The sequence below is a fragment of the Elephas maximus genome, chromosome 16 (assembly GCF_024166365.1).
Source record: "Elephas maximus indicus isolate mEleMax1 chromosome 16, mEleMax1 primary haplotype, whole genome shotgun sequence".
NCBI classification, from domain to species: Eukaryota; Metazoa; Chordata; class Mammalia; order Proboscidea; family Elephantidae; genus Elephas; species Elephas maximus.
In genome coordinates, this window is record NC_064834.1 from 50,193,554 (window position 1) to 50,212,342 (window position 18,789).

The following is an 18,789-nucleotide window of genomic DNA, read 5'->3' on the forward strand; positions in this document are numbered from 1 at the left end:
GTGATCTGTACATTACCAGTCTGGGAGTTAAAACAAAACAAACCATAGAAACGTTGGGAGCCAGCCCTCCTCCTACTCAGGCACAGAGAACTCCCAGGGGCTCAGGGCACGTTCACACCTTTGGCAAAATGGCTTGGTGCCTGACTGAAGCGTATAATCTGGGGGAAATCAAGGACGCAATTCAGCTGGGATCTCATTCCAGTGTTTTACAGAGGGACAGTGAGGCGCAACCGTGGCCACGTATTTGAATTACATGGGGAGCTTTAAAAACACTGGTGCCTGGGTCCCTGCCCAGAGATTCTGGTTTAATTGGTCTGGGGTGTGGCTTGGGCATTGGGATTTTTAACACGCCCCAGGTGATTCCAAAGTGCAGCCAAGATTGAGAACCATGGGTTGAAGAAGGGGTGTTTGCAGCTGGGGACCAAGGGGAATCAAATATCTTTCTTAACCATTACATTCTGAACTTATTTTGAATAAAGAGAGCTTTTCTTATTCTTTTTGAGAACCCTGTCAGAGGGCCACATTGTTATTAATTTTTTTTTATTGTACTTTAGTTTGTTACAGGACAAACTAGCTTCTCTTTAAACAATTAGTACACATATTGCTTTGTGACATTGGTTACTAACCCCACGACATGTCAACACTCTCCCTTCTCGACCTTGGGTTCCCTGTTACCAGCTTTCCTGTCCCTTCCTGCCTTCTTGCCCTTGCCCCTGGGCTGGTGTGTCCCTTTAGTTTCTTTTCGTTTTATGGGTCGGTCTAATCTTTGGCTGAAGGGTGACTCTCAGGAGTGGCTTCATTACTGAGCTAAAAGGGTGTCCAGGGGCCATACTCTTGGGGTGTCTTCAGTCTCTGTGAAGCCAGCAAGTCTGTTTTTTTTTTTTTTTTTTTTGTGAGTTAGAATTTTGTTCTACATTTTTCTTCAGCTCTGTCTGGGGCCCTCTACTGTGATCCCTGTCAGAGCAGTCAGTGGTGGTAGCTGGGCACCATCTAGTTGTGTTGGACTCAGTCTGTTGGAGGCTGTGGTAGTTGTGGTAGTTGTTTTCGTTAGTCCTTTGGACTAATCTTTCCAGAAGGCCACATTTTTTTAATTTAAAAGGAAGATGTGAACTTTTCAAGGGCAAGTTGTTTGTTGAGTAGACTAAAGTGAGTATTTTTGCTATTTTAATAGAACTGCTTCATTATTATTATTTTTTGTCTTGTTTTGTTTTCCCCTCTAGCTGGTACGTTGGTGGTGACTCTGCTCCTCAGTATGTATCAGAGCAGAATGCATGTAGCACTTTATAGGTTGAATTAAGAACCAAATCAGATGACGACGATGCACTTAGCCTGATAATGAACATTCTGTGTTTAACACTGAAAAGAAAAACTTTTTTTTCTTTTCTTGAAGGGCAAGATCCACAAAGTCATTTAGATTTCTCTCAGGTACTAGTCCCTACAAAAAGTGGGTCAAGCTTTCTTCAGGAAAGAAGAACTAAGGGGATTAAGAATATATCAGTCAGTAGCCTCTTCCCCTTTTTTCAGGTTTGTATGTAACTATTTACTCAAATACCACTAAATACATTGGTTATAGCTATTCCTCTTTATGAGCCACAAAACACCCCAAATTAGCACAAGGGTTAAAAGAATCCAAACTCCTCTAGTTTCATTAACTGAAGATTTATTAAGGGTCATTTCTCTACCTAATTCTCTTCTATAGACTTCCTCAGAACCTTAGGCAAAAGTGCTTTCATAAATCTAATATGCTTATATATATTTATATTCCTACTTTTTACAGTGGCTATTTCAGACTTTCCTGACTGGAATGCTGACTTGAACATTGCTATTTAGATTAGGGACCACTTTCCTGCTCACTCTGAGTTAGCCCATAAACCTCCCCAACCCCAGCCTCTTTCTTACCACTTGAGTGCTCCAAGCCTCTGCAGCTTGTCTGTCCTCCTGAGGGTCTCTGAGTGGCCTTTCAAAGGGCTGAAGATGGTGTGGCTGTATGTACATCAGGACCTTTTCCTCCAGGTAAAAGGGGGAATTCATACTAAGCCTTGCTTTTTTAAAAAAAGATCTTATTTTTTCCCCTGACAGCACCTGAAGACTTACATGGGCTAAATAGGTTCCCCCACACATTCTCAGCTTGAATATCACAACTAGTGATGTTTCTTACCTCTCATTGTGTCTCAAAACAAATTCAAAGTGGATAAAAAAGATGAATATAAAAAAGGAAAGTAGAAGAAAATTAAGATGTTTGTTTATCTGATTTCAGGACTATAAATACATACACATATAAGTGGAGTGGAAGAAATCGCAAGGCAACAGATAAATAGATGTGAGTATATAAAAAGGGAACATTTCTACATGTCAAGATAATACCTGAAAAATGAAATCCTTGGAAAAATAGCAAACAAAATACTGCGGAAAATATTTTCAAAGCATTTGATAGATAGCAAAGGAGAAATTTCCTTAAAGTGGAGAAAATTTACAAATCATTAAGAAAACACTAATACTGCAATATAAAAATGAGCAAAGGACATAGAAAATTAATAAAAAACGGATAATAGGAAAAATCTCCAACCTCACTGATGCTCAGAGTTACAAATTAAAGCAAAAATACTATTTTTCACAATGAGATTGGCAAAGATTAAAAAATGTTATTGGCCTGTGTTGTAACAAAGTGTTCACATTTCCCACTCCTTCTCATACCTCTTTAACTAGGCTTGTCTGAGATAAGAAAATTGAACAAGTAATCATATGAGATAAAGTCCTACACCTCAGTGGGTTCCAAGGTGAACATGATGGTGAACACTCTGGAGATCAGGCTGTTTGTGGAATGGGTGAAGGAGCTGTGAGCGTTTAACTTAGAGACTAGAACTTTAAGGGAGAGACATTGAAAATTGTTATGAAGAAGAAAGTATACATTTATTCCGTTTAATTTTTCTGAAGCAAGGGTAGGAATGGCAAGAAAACAACCTTTGGTCTTAGATAAGGAGGATCTTTCCTATATTCAGAGCTGTCCAGTCCCAGAGTAGGTAAACTCATGAAATCGGCAGTCCCATCAGAAAGAAGTCAGAAGGCTTTCTGTCAGGGACACTGTAGAAGAAACTTCCTGACCTATAAGGGTCCTTGAAATTTTTCCTCTATGAAATCATCTTTTATTAACTGCAATGGAGTGGTTTATTTTAAAAAGAAATTAATTTAAATAATCTCATAAAAGTGAAGGTAATGGAAACCTGCCAGAAGTACATCTGGTTGACCAGAGTTAAAAAAAATTCAGGTACCAACTAATACCACCAGTATAGAACTTAAACACTTAAATGTCTTCAATCTGCTGGAATAAAGGGAATAATGGCCCTTTGGCCCCAGAAAACAGGTCTTCAGATTTTGTGTTTGAACATGTCAATGAGAAATCTTGGTATAGAATTCCAGAAACTAGATGTGGTGCTTTCAGTTATCATTAGAGGGAAGACTGTGGCGGGTCCAGTGATGATCAGTTTAGACCTCAGGACTTTTTACACTTGCCAAGCTCTGAATCTGGAGATGAAGTATCATAATGCAGGCTGTTCCTACAGGGACATGAAGATATTTATAGTTTTAGCACCTGGGAGTTATGTGAGTATTTTCAGAACCATTCTGTTTGGCTAACATAGGATGACACCTCTCTAAAGGCATACAGTTAAATGCCAGTGTTTTTCTTTGATACAGGATTTAATAAGGGTGAAATCAAAACAAAAGTGATATTCCAGAGAGATGGAAAAAATGACCAGTATATGGAAAAAGAAAAAAATAAATAAAAGGGTTCATTTCTTTACAGAATGGGCACTGAGATTCCTGGTTGATAGGAGCCTTGAGATTCTTTTGGCTAAAGTCATGGCTGCTAAAGCAGATATGAAAGTTAAACATTTATTATAGAACCTCTTAGCGCAAAAGGAGAACTACCCTGCCCCTCTCTTATGGCACCACCCACAGGGTGGTTCCTGTTGTTGTTTGTTTCTAATAGTAGAAATAAGTTTTTGAGGGCAGGGATCTCAGAACCCCAACTCTACCTCCAAACAGCCCACGTTAAATAGCTCTTGAAGGCCAGATGATGACATGGCCTGACTTTAGGGAGTAAAGATCAAGGGACACTCTGGTATGAAGCATTCACATTGAACTTTACATTCAGATTTTTTTCATAATTTGTCTATTACGGAATTCCTTAGTTCTTAGAGTTATAAGGCCACAATTCACTTCAAGTTTTAGCCATATGAATTGCCACTGCAAGTTAGATTGCTGAAGAGGAACAAGTATGTCTGGTACAAAGTAAGATCTCAATAAAAGTTGCTGAATGGATGAAGAAATGTATTTGCCAGTTTCTTTGGGAAGCCTCCTCTGTCAGAATCTTTCCCTTAGGAACATACTTCTGCAGGGGGGCTGCATTAGGTGTAGGGGAGCTAGCTGTGCCTGTGTATATAGGGTCAGGATATAATATATTCAGATTTATTTTCTAGTCCTAAAATTAAACCAATTTACAGTTATTTCTGGTATTTAATAATCCATGTTTGAGAAGAATATAGAAGAAGGTTATTTCCCAATTTTGCTGAAAATAAAATTTGCTTTTGCTAAATTCTGTGACTGAGAGGCAGAGAGTCTTAGCAATAACTCAGAGAAGGACTTCTAAGAAGAAGCTGCAATTAGGACTTGTAAAGAAAAGTTAATGGAACCAGGATGAGTTAGCCTAAAGGAGAGAGCGTGCTGGGTAACTTAATACTCTTCTAATGTATTCCTTCTATAAAAAGCCTAAGATGAAATGAGCCCAAACAGTATCATATAGCTATTCATACTGTACATTTGGCAATGTGTAATTATAATTTTATAATAATGGACAGTTGGGGTAGCGTAGTGTTGAAGAAGTGCGCTAGATTAGTCGTCAGGAGCACTGAATGCTAGGTACTTTCTAGCTCTTGAATAAGTTGTGTGACTCTTGAACAAGTCAGTTAAAGCTCCATGACTCAGTTTCTTTAATTCTCAAATGGGAGGGAGGCAGGAACTTGTTCCTACTTGTTTTATAGTGTTATTCAGAAGGCTTAAATGAGATGATGGCTATTAAAGCTCTTTATTATGTATAAAGTCTCAGCCACAGGTACAGTGGGCCCCAGTGTTCTTATAAAATTAAGAGTTAAGACAGTATTGAAATTGTGGCTACTCCTTCCCCAGAGGTCTTTAAATGTAGGGTATCCCTGGGTCCAGATGGCTTAGCCACAGTCTGTCTGAGGGCAGGAGAATGAACCAGATCACCTGGAACTGTCATTCTACCCCAGGATTCTTAGCATTGGCTGATTTTCTCAGGTCAGTGAGTCAGAATAGAACAGCCAATGTGATGAAAGATGTTTCCTTCTTTTCTCATTTTTGGATTGTTTTCCCTCCAAATGGAATTGAACAAGACACATGGGGAAGAACACTGGGATTTGACCAAGCACCTGTTCTTGATTTGACTTTTCCCTGAAAAAGTGAGTCTTCTTGCTTTTTGATGTAAGTCGACTTGTTTGGCCCAACTTCATGTTGATTCTCTGTTGACGGACATGGGAGATATTTATGTCTCAGGTAGAATTGTTTCCATGGAGGACAGTGTTTATTGATTTGTGATCACATGAGGCATTGAACAGATTTCCTCCTTTGGAGATAATGGAGCTGCCCCAAAGGTACTCTTCTCCTTTGACTTACCCAGAATTGGAACTATTGTCTTGGACATGAGTGGGACAATCTTCATCCCAGAAAGAGGAGAAACCAGGAAACATGACAGAACAGGGACCAACAGCTGGAGATTTTCTGAGGAAAAACCATCCAGATGTTACTACCACTCCTAGCACAGCCTCTTTGTGTGGCCTTTGTGTGAAAAGGTGACCATAGAGACCACAAGCTCCAAGAGAGAAACGGGAATAGAAGAGAATAGGACTTTAGACTTTGATGGGAAACAGTGATCTTTTACCTCAACCTCCCACTGAGTAAGAATCCTGTAGCACCTCTGAGATGGCCACTTGCCTTCTGATTAATAGGCTACCTTCGGAGAAAGCCTGTCTTGCCCTTGGTCCAAGCAGGCAGCCTTTGGAAAATGAGCTGGTTTTAAGGTGAAATCTATTTTAAATTCTACTCCCTGGTTCTCTGTCATATTGGCGTATTCTAGGCCAAATGTGTTTTCTTTCACATGGCAGCCTTTGACTATCTGAAGAAAGTCCTCATTACCTTCCTTACTTTTCTCCCCTAAATGAAACCTCCTCAATTTCTTTCAGCCATTTGTTAAAGAATATGTATTCCAGACCCAGAATGCCCTTCTCTTACACACATTGCAGTTTTCTAAAAGTTTCTCATTTATTATCCTATAAGGAATAGGGCACTCCCCTTTGTCTGGTTCCTAGAATAATCTCTTATATAAGGAGTTGAGTCTTGAATAGTAGATCTCATGTTTGGATCATTCGTTAAAACAGAAACGGGAACTTCCATTGTGAATCTAGATGCTGTACGATACCTGATATACCTCAGCCCTGAGTTCACCTGGTTTCTCTGAGGTATTGAGATACCCTTTCAGAGATTTTAAATCTTCCCAGCTTTGATGGCAATTTTAAGGGAATGAGAATTTTACCATGTTCTCAACCAATCACAAAACTTTGCCAGCATCTCTCTACTCCTGAGACCCCAGGCCAAAATGTCTAATCGGTGGCTTGGAAGGGTACTGACTGGCTCAACATCTTCTTCCTGGTTCCTCCAGACAGGAACAACTGTAGGTTCCTCTGCTGCCGGAGCTTTCCATCCCTCTTCTGAGCTAATACAGCTTCAGGCTGCAGCGAGGAATTAGCAAGCACAGAACAGAGTCTGGTCCCAGGGGCGTGTAAAAGGCAGAGAGACACCAAAGGCTGAGATCACTTCCTAGCATTTCCCTTCATCCTTTTTTGCACAGTCTGCTGCACCTAAAACACACCCTTCCTGTGAGATCCCATCCCAGAACCACTGAGGGCTCTTGCTTTTTTTTAGTAGTTACTGAGCAGAGCGCTGGATGCTACACCGAGCATGTTCTTGACAGAGTGCAAGATGGCGTAGCACAGGGTCTGAGCCACTAAAGTCTAGAACAGGAGAAGAGTTAGAGCAGCAGTAGTTTACAGGACAGGAATAGACTCAGAGAAGTGAGCGAAGGGCCCACAGGCATACAATCCAAAACTCTCTCTAATACAACATATGTAAAATCATGTGTGTGTGTCTACATTTGTATTTATATATATATGTGTATGCATGTGTCTATGAAATTTACATTTGTAGAAGGCTGTATTTCACCTGTATGTTCCAATTTGATTCTCATAATACCCCCATTTGGCAGGTAAGGACGCTGAGGTTTAGATCATACTGATAAATGGTAGGACCTGGATTCAGATTCAGGCCTCTGATACCAGCTCTGTTGTACTTCCAATTTCATGACCGTATTTAATCTAAGTGGGTGTTACCAAATCCTCTTCAGAACCCCTGTGGATTAAAATCCTCTTTGTCCCTGTCCCTCCCCACTCCTAACAAAGCCATAAGATAACTTCTCAGCAATATGATGACAAGGTGAGGTATAGCACAACATAAGTGATATATACATAGCATATCTGTAGCTAGTGAGTCACTTCAGCCACTCTTAAGGACAGGTATAGGCAGGACAGGGGCCAAGGTGTGGCCGGGCTCAAACATCAGGCAGGGAAGAAATCCTGGAGGAAGGGATGGAGGGATGGGATAAATAGGGTTGAAGGCCTGTACCCTTGGTTGGTGGGGCCACAATCTCATAAAAAGATGCCACCCTTTGACTACCATCTCCTCATATTTCATGGTTTTGCTTTTATGTCATTCTTTTCATGCCTTTTTATCATAACCTTAACCAATATCAGCATAAAAAAAAATAATTTTTTTTTTTTTTCCAAAATCTGAGATTCCACATCTGAAGAATGTGATTAGGGAGAGGAATTTGTTTTCTCTTCTCCCTCAACCAGCTAGATTCTGAGTTGCAGAAAAGGAAGGCAACAGGCATTTACTAAAGTCAGAGCTTCACATAGATTACCTCATCTCTTCCTCTCCCCAAGAGAGGCTCTACAGATGAGGAAATTAAGGCTCACAGAATTACATCACTTGCTCGAGGACACACAGCCAGCAAGTGGCAGAGTAGGGTTGACACCGAGGCATGTTTGACTAAAGCACTTGGCCAGTTCTCTCCTCATGGTGCATGTAGTCTTCCTGGCACTGGGCAGGTCGGGTGGCTCAGCTCTTAAACTTTGCTCTTCCGGAGAACCCTAACTTGTCACAATCACTGTTGTGGAGTCAGCCCCTCTGCCAAAAGTGGCTTTGCAGATTATTGCTGACTGGCAGCGGGAGTAGGATTAGGAGACTTAAAGCCACTCAGGGTCCTCAGAAAACTAAATCTAGGATAAACATTTTAAAGGTGGAAGGAACTTTACCAACCATACAATGGTCCTTGAATTCTGTAGGTGAGACCAAGAGAAATTAAGGATTTGCCCAGGTCGTATAATTCGTTAGTGGTAAAACTGGGACCAGAACCAGGTCTCTTGCCTAGAATGAGGGCGATGAATCCAGCATACCAGTCAAAACCACTGGGACATGGTGAGTGAGGGTGTAAAATACTCAAGTGATTCCGGCCGATACAGGTAGGCCTGGAAAGAAAGAAAACTAGGAGCAATATACATACAGCCAGAAAAAAGATCCAGTATTTGAAGCAAGACAGAAAATACAGATTTAGGGTGGGCTTTTTTTTTAAAGAGGCACAGTAAGTGACTTTCCAGATTGTGTTTTGTTCCCAGTGCACATACGGTTGGAAGCCAAATGAAGCCACCAAGGTTGCAGTGAAACAGTGAACAGTTATAGCTCAAATATTTGCGGGCAGCTGTGGGAGTGCAAGCCACCTGCTCCAAGTTTACAGCTTTGTTAAACTTGGTAAACATTAAAAATGGACTAGGAACGCCTCCAATCTGTACAGCATCCCATACCCTTCCTGGGAGGCCTTGTTCGGGGAGCTGGGATGGCCTTGCCCTTGACCAGGCCTGTCTCACTATGGCCTCGAGCTGCTTTCTGTTGATAGGGGTCAGTGCTGTCAGTAGTCTGTAATAGACTGAGGGATGTCAGGAGTGTTACAGAATCACCTATTTATAGAGTTTGAAGGGATCACAGAGCCCCTAGAATGTAAGTTCTAATGTTCAGACGAGGAAACTGAGATCCAGAAAAGTGATGTGCCCAAAGTTACGTAGTTACAGGCAGAATTGATTCTTGATTTCTGAACTGTTGACCCTTAGTCGTGTTTCCTCCTCTAAGCCTCACAGAGAGTCAGAGCATTACAGAATGTTACAGTTGGAATGTTCTCAACTAGGAGTGTCTATGGTTGTCACAATGGCTAGGGGGCACTATTGGCATTTAGTGGGCAGGTACCAAGGCTGCTAAATAGCTTGAAATGTGCCAGATATTCCTGTGTAATGAAGAACACTCTTGCCCAAATACCAAGAGTGCCCCTGTTTTCCAACATTTACCTTCACAGTTGAGGAACCTAAGCCTAGAGATTGGGAGGGATTTGACCAAGGTCCCAAAGGGAGTTAGTAGTTCCCTGATTCCAGACCATTGTTTGCCGTACTCTGTCCCACCCAGTCCCTGAGTGTCTTCTGCAGAGGGATGACTCCAGCTCCCTGGCCCTCAGCTCCTGATGCACTTGCTCCTGAAGCTATTTCAGGGTTGGGACTTACTTAGACTTCAGGCCCTCCTGTCCATAGGGCTGCAGCAGATACTGGTGCACAAGCTTGTCCCTGAGAGTTCCGGCCAGTTTGATTTTCTTTCTTGATCGGTGCAGATTGATGATAAAAAGTGTAATGGATCCACGAACATAATTGTGGCTGAGAGCCAGAGAGAGAGGAAAGATGGAAACAAAGTGGTTAGTTCGATCCTCCTAAATATTTCATAGACTGACTGCATAAAACAGGATTACCGCAGAAAAGGGCACTTATTTTATGGTTCTTGGCCACTGTGGACCTTCAAAGACAGAAAGACTTTGTTATCGTGGTTTCTAACAAAGAAGATATCCGCTTCCCACTACACTCTTTGTTTTGGTTTAAATTTATTGAAATGACCTTAGAAAACAAAACTATTTTTTTCTGAGTATGAAAGTAAAACATGCTGATTGGGGGGAAAGAAAAGAAAAGGAAAAATATAGGGAAACACAAAGAAGACAAATCCCCATAATTCTATTATCTTGAGATAACTACTGATAACGTTTTGGTAAACATCCTTCCAGTATTTTTAAATTTATGAATTCAACAAATGTTTATGGAGCACTTGGACACATACTTGTATATTACCCAGTTTTTACATAATTGGGGTCACACTGTTCACACAGCTTTTTTCACTTAATGAACCCTGTATACGTGTTCCCGGGTTACCATATATTCTTCTCCTTGTAGAAAAATGCTGAGTTCTTCAATCATAAAAGTGTAACATAATTTATTTAACTAATCCCCTAGTTTCTGAGACTTGTTTTCAATGTTTTACCTTTATAAATTAGGTGATGAAGGATTTCATTGCTCATAAACTTTTTGTACATCATGATTATTTCTGGTGGATAAAGTCCTAGAAGTCAGAATCATCAGGTCAAAGGGAATGCAGATTATGATCCCTCACCAAATTTTCTGGTTCATTCCCAGTGGTGCCCATCCCCGTGGGAAGATTTTTATATCCATGCTCTGTTGAACCCAAAGATGATCATATAACTTGCTTTGGCCAATGAAACATGGATGGACATGTTCAAGCCTCTAAAAAGAAGCTCTAAGAGCCAACCCACATTTTGCCATACCTCTTTTCTTTCTGACGGAAGACTGACGAAGCTATTGATAGAGGCTGCTCTATTAATCTGGGTCCTGGAATAAAAATGATGCAGAGCTACAAGTAGTGTGAACAAGAAGCACATTGGTTGAGGAAGACATGGAGATTTTGGGATCCTTTCTCAACCTCACAAATCCTGTTATATCATACCTTTTGATAAATTGATATTAACTCTCCAGAAAGCTTGTACCAATTTGCCCTATTACCTGTGTATGAGAGCACCTTATACCCTTAAGAACACTAGATAGTAAACTTTTAAAATACCTTTGTCGACTTGAGAGGTGAAATTGGGATTTCAGTGTTGTGTTAATCTGTATTTTTTAATTCATACTGAAGTTCAGCATTTTTTCATTTGCCTGTCATTTTTATTTCTACTTTCATGAACTGCCTGTTCATTCCTTTGCCCATTTTTCTATTGATTTGTAAAAACTATTTATTTACTAAACATAGCAATCCTTTGCAAGAACATTGAAAAATTTTACCCAGTTTTCTCTGACCATTTCAGTTTGTTTGCATTGTATCCTCATGTATAAAAATTAAACATTTTTCATGTAGTCATACCTATTGATCTTCTCTTTGATTTCTGCTTTTGATATTTCCCTCACCCTGAGATTATGAAACTATTTGCCGTATTTGGAATCCTTTTAACCAGCACAGGATGTTCAGAAGCCTGGGAGAACTACATGCCTACATATAAGAGCCTTTCAGCGTGTATCAACAAAACAATAATGATTTCCTTCTCTCTCCTAGGAAAAACAACTTCATTTCTAAGGTGTCCCTTAGGGCCCCATCTGGATGGGTTAATGAGAGGAAACAGACCAAATGACTGGCTCTGCCTTTAAAGGAAGAGTTCAGAGAAACTCTAAGGCAACCTTGCCCAGAGGGAAACACCATTCCTCCGCAGAAACATCACCCCTCAGCCTCCAGTCACCCATCTCTGCTTCCAAAGATGCTAATTAAAAGCTGAGTGACCAAGGGCAGGTCCATAGAATAATTTGGCTTTTTTTTTTTTTTTTTTAGTATATACAGTTTCCGAGACTCACCCCTGGAGATTTAGATTCAGTAGATTTGGGATGTGGCCTGGAAATCTGTATTTTAAAACATATTTTTTGGCTTTTTGGTAGATAAGTTAGATTTGGGAATCAATTTGCCTAGAGCAATGAGAAACCCAAACCCACTGCCATGGAGTCAATTCCAAGTCATACGGACTGTACAGGGCACAGAACTCCCAAAGTATATCCTGCTGGCTGTGCATCAGATGATTTTTATTGCCTCTGTTGGAGGGCACATTACTGTGCTGAAGGCTTTTTGGATGCCTGTATTTATGTTCTAATAAGATATGAAATGGCTTTCCTATCTAGTCCCTCATTCGCTGGTCCCTCTCCTCAATCCCTTGCAGCATGTGAACTAGCTTTACCAGCCAAATGAGTTAGGTCAGAAGATAACGACAATTTATTGGAGCAGGCTTGTGTCATCAGAGCTCTGAAGAAAGGTGCCAGTAGCCTGTGTCAGCGTTTATATCACTAAAGAAGAACACCGACTATATTCCATTGGTGAGTTTTCAGCTTAGGTTACCAAAAACAAAACAAACAAACCAATTGCCATCAAGTCGATCCCGACTCATAGCAACTCTATAGGACAGAGTAGAACGGCTCCACAGAGTTTCCAAGGAGCACCTGGTGGATTTGAACTGCCGACCTTTTGGTTAGCAACCGTAGCACTTAACCAACTACACCACTAGGGTTTCTCAGCTTAGCTTAGTTGTGTGCAAAACTGAGGAAGACCCCATAATGACAGGTACTCTAGGCTTCATAGTGTGAGCAAAAGGAAGGGTGGGGGGTATCTTAGTCATATAGTGCTGCTGTAACAGAAACACCACAAGTGGATAACTTTAACAAAGAGAAATTTATTCTCTCACAGTCTCACAGTCTAGTAGGCTAGAATTCCAAATTCAGGGCATAGTTCCAGGGGAAGACTTTCTTTCTCTGTTGGCTATGGAGGAAGGCCTTCCTCGTCAATCTTCTCTGTGCAGGAACCCTGGGTCCAAAGGATGTGCTCTGCTCCTTGTGCTTCTTTCTTGGTGGTATGAGGTCCCCAACTCTCTGCTTGCTTCCCTTTCCTTTTAAGATAAAAGATGGTGCATACCACACCCCAGGGAAACTCCTTTTACATTGGATCAGGGATGTGACCTGGTAAGGGTGTTACAATCCCACCCTAATCCTCTGTAACATAAAATTACAATCGCAAAATGGAGGACAACAACAGAATACTGGGAATCATGGTCCAGCCAAGCTAATACACACATTTTTTGGGGGGAGGGGGGATATAATTCAATCCATGATAGGTGGGTTCCCGGTTTGCCAGACTCCAGTAAACCCTTTTGCTAACTACCATCAGCAACCCTTTCAAAGTCCAGCAATGGAGAAGGAGAGAGCCATATGCTTGTATTTACAAGTTTCTTCTTTGCAGAGCTGGGGTAGAAAGAGCCCTTGGAGACTACAGAGGAGAAAGGTGGGATATGGGGAAGTGGTGGGTGGCAGGGAGACCTGAAATCACAACATTGCTTCAGGGAAAGCTGTCTTTTCAAGCTGCTCAGCAATGGTCTGATTCCCATTTAAATAGTTCCCCTGAGGGAGATAACTCAGAACCAAAAGCCAGCCCAGGGACCAGTGTCCAGAGGCTCTTACAGAACTCAGGGAGCCTCCCCAGGTAAGAACTGGCATTGAAGGCTGCCCAGCCAAACCTCTCCCTGCCTTGGCTGGTGGACAAGGACATTAAGCAGAGGTTTCTCGGCTGGGAAGTGCAGCACCAATCTGAAAGTACTGTGTTGAGAATCCAGATTCCTGAAGAATATATATTCAGAAAAATAATCTTGGAGGAATACTTGTTCCCTAAGAACTTGAGGTGTGAAGGCTTGGCCTGCAGGCAAATGCTGACGTTCTGTCAAGTCTAGTTGGCCTTTGGTTTATCTTAGTGAAGGCACCCTTCTGGGGAGAAGCTGTCTGGGTAGAATAGCTATCTTGCTCCACATCTGACTTGTGGTGAGACTTTTTCACTAGCAGAGAATCCGTGTACCTGGAGTTCATCTTTGCTGGCTGTTCTTCCCTTGCCTGACATCTTCTCTGTGTTGCCATGGGAGGAGGAAGAAGAAGGGAGTCCGAGAAGGGAGCCTGGAATTGGAATATCCTGGATGTAAGCAGTAGGGGGTATCATATGGGGAGGTGCATCTTGATTTCCAGATAGAAAATGGTTGCTAGTCTAGAAATGTCTCTGGTGAAGCTGGAAGGCTGGGAAGGGGAAAGAAGGATGCTGTGTTCAGGCCCATGGTCATTCCCACTGAAAGTCAATGAGTTTGAAAATTGCCTTGGTGCATTGTCTCCAAGTCTAATTCCAAGTTTTTGGGTTCGGTAAGAGTCAGGCCGTGTTTTGCCAAACATTTTTTTCTCTTTAATTTCAAAGCCCCTGTGTATTTTAAAGGAAATTTAATCCACATGTTTCTGATTCATTTACACTTAACTCATCAAAATATTGTTTTGTAAGAGCATTTGATGTCCAAGAAGCTTCAGGAACCATTTTTATAAGCCTTTAAAAAAATTTCTTCTGAAAAACAGGAAGTCATGTTTTGCCAGTAACAAACAAACTTGAACCCCAAAAGGCTCAATTTTGCTTCAACATCTACCAGGTTCCAGTTGGTTCTGAACTTGGCTAAGGGTCTAGGCTCCTCCTCAGAAACATATATTGTCTCAGAAGAATGGTCTAGAAAAAGATTTCCCAGCCAAAACTTGTTTGTTCTCTGAACAAGCAAATCTAGGGTGAGAACTGCCATTCTCCTAATTTGCTAACTCTAGAACAGGAAGCAGAAAAGCACCTGCTAGTGTGGGTATGAACGTATAATTTTTCTCCAAAATCAATCATGAGACAACTCTCTACTGGTTCAGAAATGACCCACAATGCAAGAGGCGGCTGTGAGAGGCAGTGAGATACTCAAGTAGAGATTGAATGATGATCTGTCAGGAAGATTGTGAAGGGTTTCCTATATCAAATAGAACTCTGGGCCAAATGATCTCTAAAGTTCTTTCCAAGGGTAGATTTTTTGCATCATTAATGATGTTATTTGCATATAGGGTAACACTATAAAAAAAACAAAACAAAAAAACACTATAGAGCCTTCCAAATTCAATAAGTTAATATAAATGTAAATATCTGGCACAGTGATTGCCAAATAGCAAGTGTTCAATATACACTGGAGTATAGGAGTTATTGTTCTTTTAATAGACACTTTCTTTCGGCTGTTTCACTAGTAAATTTATAATTTCTCACTCAGTCCCTGTATTGACCAAGGAGCATTGGTGAGAGTTGAATACTGTGAAGCCACCATGCCCACTCTGCACAAGTTTTTGACCTTGGCCTCATTGGCCACAAATAAATGAATCAATAGTGTTTCTTTATGACGGTTGTGGAAGATGTGGGGGGCAGAGACAGGACATGTGGCTTCCTAGAGAAAGAAGAGATTCTTCTCCCCTGGTACCTACCTACCTGGCAGCACCTAACACCTGCTGCCATGGAGGAGGTCTGCCACCTCTGTCATCTCATTATAGACTCTCTTTTTGAATCCAGTAGGAACAAAAAGACCTTCTCCCCTATTATTATCATCAGGATCACGTGTGCAATGGATTAACAAAGTCTCTCTTTTTTTTTACTGAGAGAGAGTGGCACTGACAGAAGCACAGTGACACCATTTTCCCAGAAAGGCCCTGGAGTGACTTCCCACAGAAAGCAGGGGGGAGCTGGTAGCGTAGAGAGAGAAATCTTGAATCCAGATAATTTTAGTACTTTGTCTGAGGTCTCAAGCTGGCAAATGGCAGAACTCTTAACCACTTCACCATACTGCCTCCTTCTGGCTGATGTGAAATCAAAGGGGAAGAGAGCTACAACTATAAGCCAGTAGTAACGTCTGGATGTCCTATTTCTTCATTCATTCATCAAACATTTACTGAGAACTTCTTCAGACACTAAGACTACAAAATTATTAGACACTAAGAATACAAAAATGAAGAGACGCTGGCCCTGAGTTCATGATATACTCAGAATATTACTGACAACTTTCCATGAGAACGTTAAAGAGCATTAGGGTGAAAATTGGAATAAAACTATGTAAGGAGTCCTCAGAGAGGCCACCCAAGTCCTGTTAAGCCCATGGCTACTGAATTTTTTCCCTGGGCTCTCAGACTAGTAGAATAAAGGCCACAGACTGATGTGTTTTCCAACACGGACAGAAGGTGCCAAGAGTAATTTTTCTCTCTTGAGACAGGGGTCCACTTTTTGGGTGGTTACCTCGAGGCTGGGCAGAGACAAGGAATACAATGTTTCCTTGTGTGGTGATCAGATAACTCCAGGCCAAGGCCACAAAGCAGTCACTCTCTGTCAGGTATTGGACTGAGCTTCCTGCTGAGCAAAAGAGATGTTGAAAACCTTTTGGCCTCTGCCCAAACCAGTGGCCCTTCATCTACAATAGGCACTTGTATCTTCAGACAAGACAACTGGCCCCTGGCCTCCCTCTGTTCAGAGTGATTCTTTGAAAAATCTTATCATGATAAATTAATTGGCTTGGCTCCTCTCTCATCAAGGAAGGAGAAGGAGCGTCTGCTGTAACCTGACCACTCCGGGCTCTTTGTGCCATCCATTCCCCTTGATTAGCCCCTGATAGGCCAGAGGTGGAATAAAGGCTGGGCTGGAGATGCTTCCTGGCCCTTTCCTCTCTCTGAGGTTTTCTCTGCATTAAGAGAAAGAGTTCTCTTTTCTAGGTCTGCCTACTCTGCCCCCTCAACAGGAAATGATGTAAGAAAGCCATGTTTGGTCTAATGGATTTTGCTTTAGATCCAGTTTTAAATTTCTACCTTATGGTCCTCATATTTTAAAATACTTTATCTGCCAAGATTTATTTGCTTACTGAAATTAATCTTCCTGTTTGTTTTAAAGACAAGTGTAATGACAACCAGTGCTTCAGATAAAAAAGAAACATTACCACACTGAGTTATAAGTGCAGCCCAAATAAAGGAAATTCAGATTTTGTTCAGCATCTAAACTCTTTAAAGAGCTGAAGAGATCTTTGTAATTCTGAAAATGGTTCTAAAGCTGGCCTGCCTACCTTTGAGCCCTCATTTAGCTCTGGAGATGTTAGCTTGAGATGCTGGGGCTCTAGGTCTAGGGCTAGGCTTCTGTGGCATAGCTCCCCCTCATGTATTAGGTCTTAGACTCAGAAAATGTTGACTTGCTTCCTCAAGCTCTGCTGGTGGATCATATGAGTAGATTTTATAGCTCTCACCTTGGTTCAGGCTTGGGCACACAAAAAAGCCTCGTGAGCATTACATCAACTGGCAAAGAGAAATGCTAAAGAAAAATTTGTTGGATGAATAAGTAAGCAAAGCTTTTATGAATAAACCCTGTAAATATGAAAAAGGGAGTTTACTTGGAGAAAGGGCTATTTATCAGAGATTTTTTTAAACCCTGCAAAGAGCAGGTATAGTGATTCCAGAGGCACTTTTCAACTAAGGAAGATTAGTCACCAGTGAGCGCTAAGTCTTGAAGAGGTCTCAAACAACATAGATTCTACAAGGGGCTTGAAGCCCGAAGCTCCTGGGAAGTGGTCGTTCTGTCCCATCTCTATGAAGACTTACTTGTGGTGGTTTGTGCAGTGAGCATAAATCCTTAGTTTGTCCCGGATCACTCGGCCTGGCCGTGGCTTCCGCTGGAGCCCAGCCACGTGCACGGCCAAGACTTTGGGGCCGATCAGGCGCTTGTAAAGAAGAGAAAGCCAGTAGTCCTGAGGAGAACAGAGAGACAGAGTGTCAGGGAGAGAACACACCTTCAGGTGTTCTGAATAAACACAACAGATACAAGCCAGAAACCGCTCCTTACCACCACTTACTCACAACCAACGAGACCCTAACCATGTAAGCATGGTCACCCCAACGAGACCCTAACCATGTAAGTAAGCATGGCCACCTCAGCTGTGGGTTCATAATGAAGTGAGCGCTCTCTAAAGTGACGATTTCCACTGACTGAACGGGGAAGCATGAAGTGGGGCAGGCCCAGAGTAGCATATGAACAAATGAACAAAATTTTTTCACTTACGAAATAACAACCAGTTTGGGCCTTAAATTTGAGCTTTATTTTTCTACAGCTTTACTTTCCATGCTGGTTGATGATTTCTGTTTAATTGTAGAATGGAAGATTTCCAGTCCTTGGGGTTGTCACCAATATGAGCATCCAAAATGTCATTTTCCAAATATTGTCACTAAAGTCTACTAGCATGATGGGAGGGAAATGAAGATTTTCCAGGCAGGATCCCAGAGTCTTCAATGTCAGAGCCAGAAAAAAAAAAAAAAGGAAAATGTTTGCAAACCATGGTGCTAATTCTTGGTCATCCTCAATAATTCTAAAATAAAAAGAATAATTCTAAACTAAAAAAAAATATGAAGCTTTTAACCACTCCAGGGTCCATTTATAACTGACCAATAATTATCCTATATGAAAACCATACATTTATCCAAATTTACAAAAGCCTACCTACCACCACCTTAATTTGTATTTTCGTATTTGCTATCACATTTTATATTTGTATTTGACACAAACATAAAATTTGCATTTGTATTGTGACTTACTTTTTCACTTAACATTATTTCCCATATTCATCCAGGCCATTACATGTACTTATAGTTCATTCATTTTCTGTGTCGTATACTTCATTGTGTGAACATGCCACAGTTAATTTATCCATTCCTCTGCTGATGGACATTTCGGTTGTATCCTGTTTTCTCTTCTTTTTTTGCTATTATAAACAATGTAGCTTTGAACATTCTTGTTCCTGTTTCATAATACACAGGTGAAGAACTCTAGAGGAGTGTTCCTCTAACTGTGACTGAG

At 41.2% G+C, this 18,789-nt stretch overlaps 1 protein-coding gene across 5 annotated transcripts in view; it reads right to left on the reverse strand.

Annotated features, from left to right (window-relative positions):
* Window positions 1–18,789, reverse strand: part of HPSE2 (heparanase 2 (inactive)) — a 702,461-nt gene that overhangs the window by 12,584 nt on the left and 671,088 nt on the right. For 3 of the 5 annotated variants that reach the window (XM_049855686.1, XM_049855684.1, XM_049855688.1), the window contains 2 exons: window positions 17,541–17,686; window positions 9,735–9,881 (listed from right to left, as the gene is read on the reverse strand). In XM_049855686.1, the coding sequence (XP_049711643.1) occupies window positions 9,735–9,881; window positions 17,541–17,686 (293 nt within the window). Of the gene's footprint in view, window positions 1–3,344; window positions 3,555–9,734; window positions 9,882–15,423; window positions 16,312–17,540; window positions 17,687–18,789 lie in introns of those variants that run through there. The other 2 variants (XM_049855685.1, XM_049855687.1) reach the window with 2 other exon arrangements.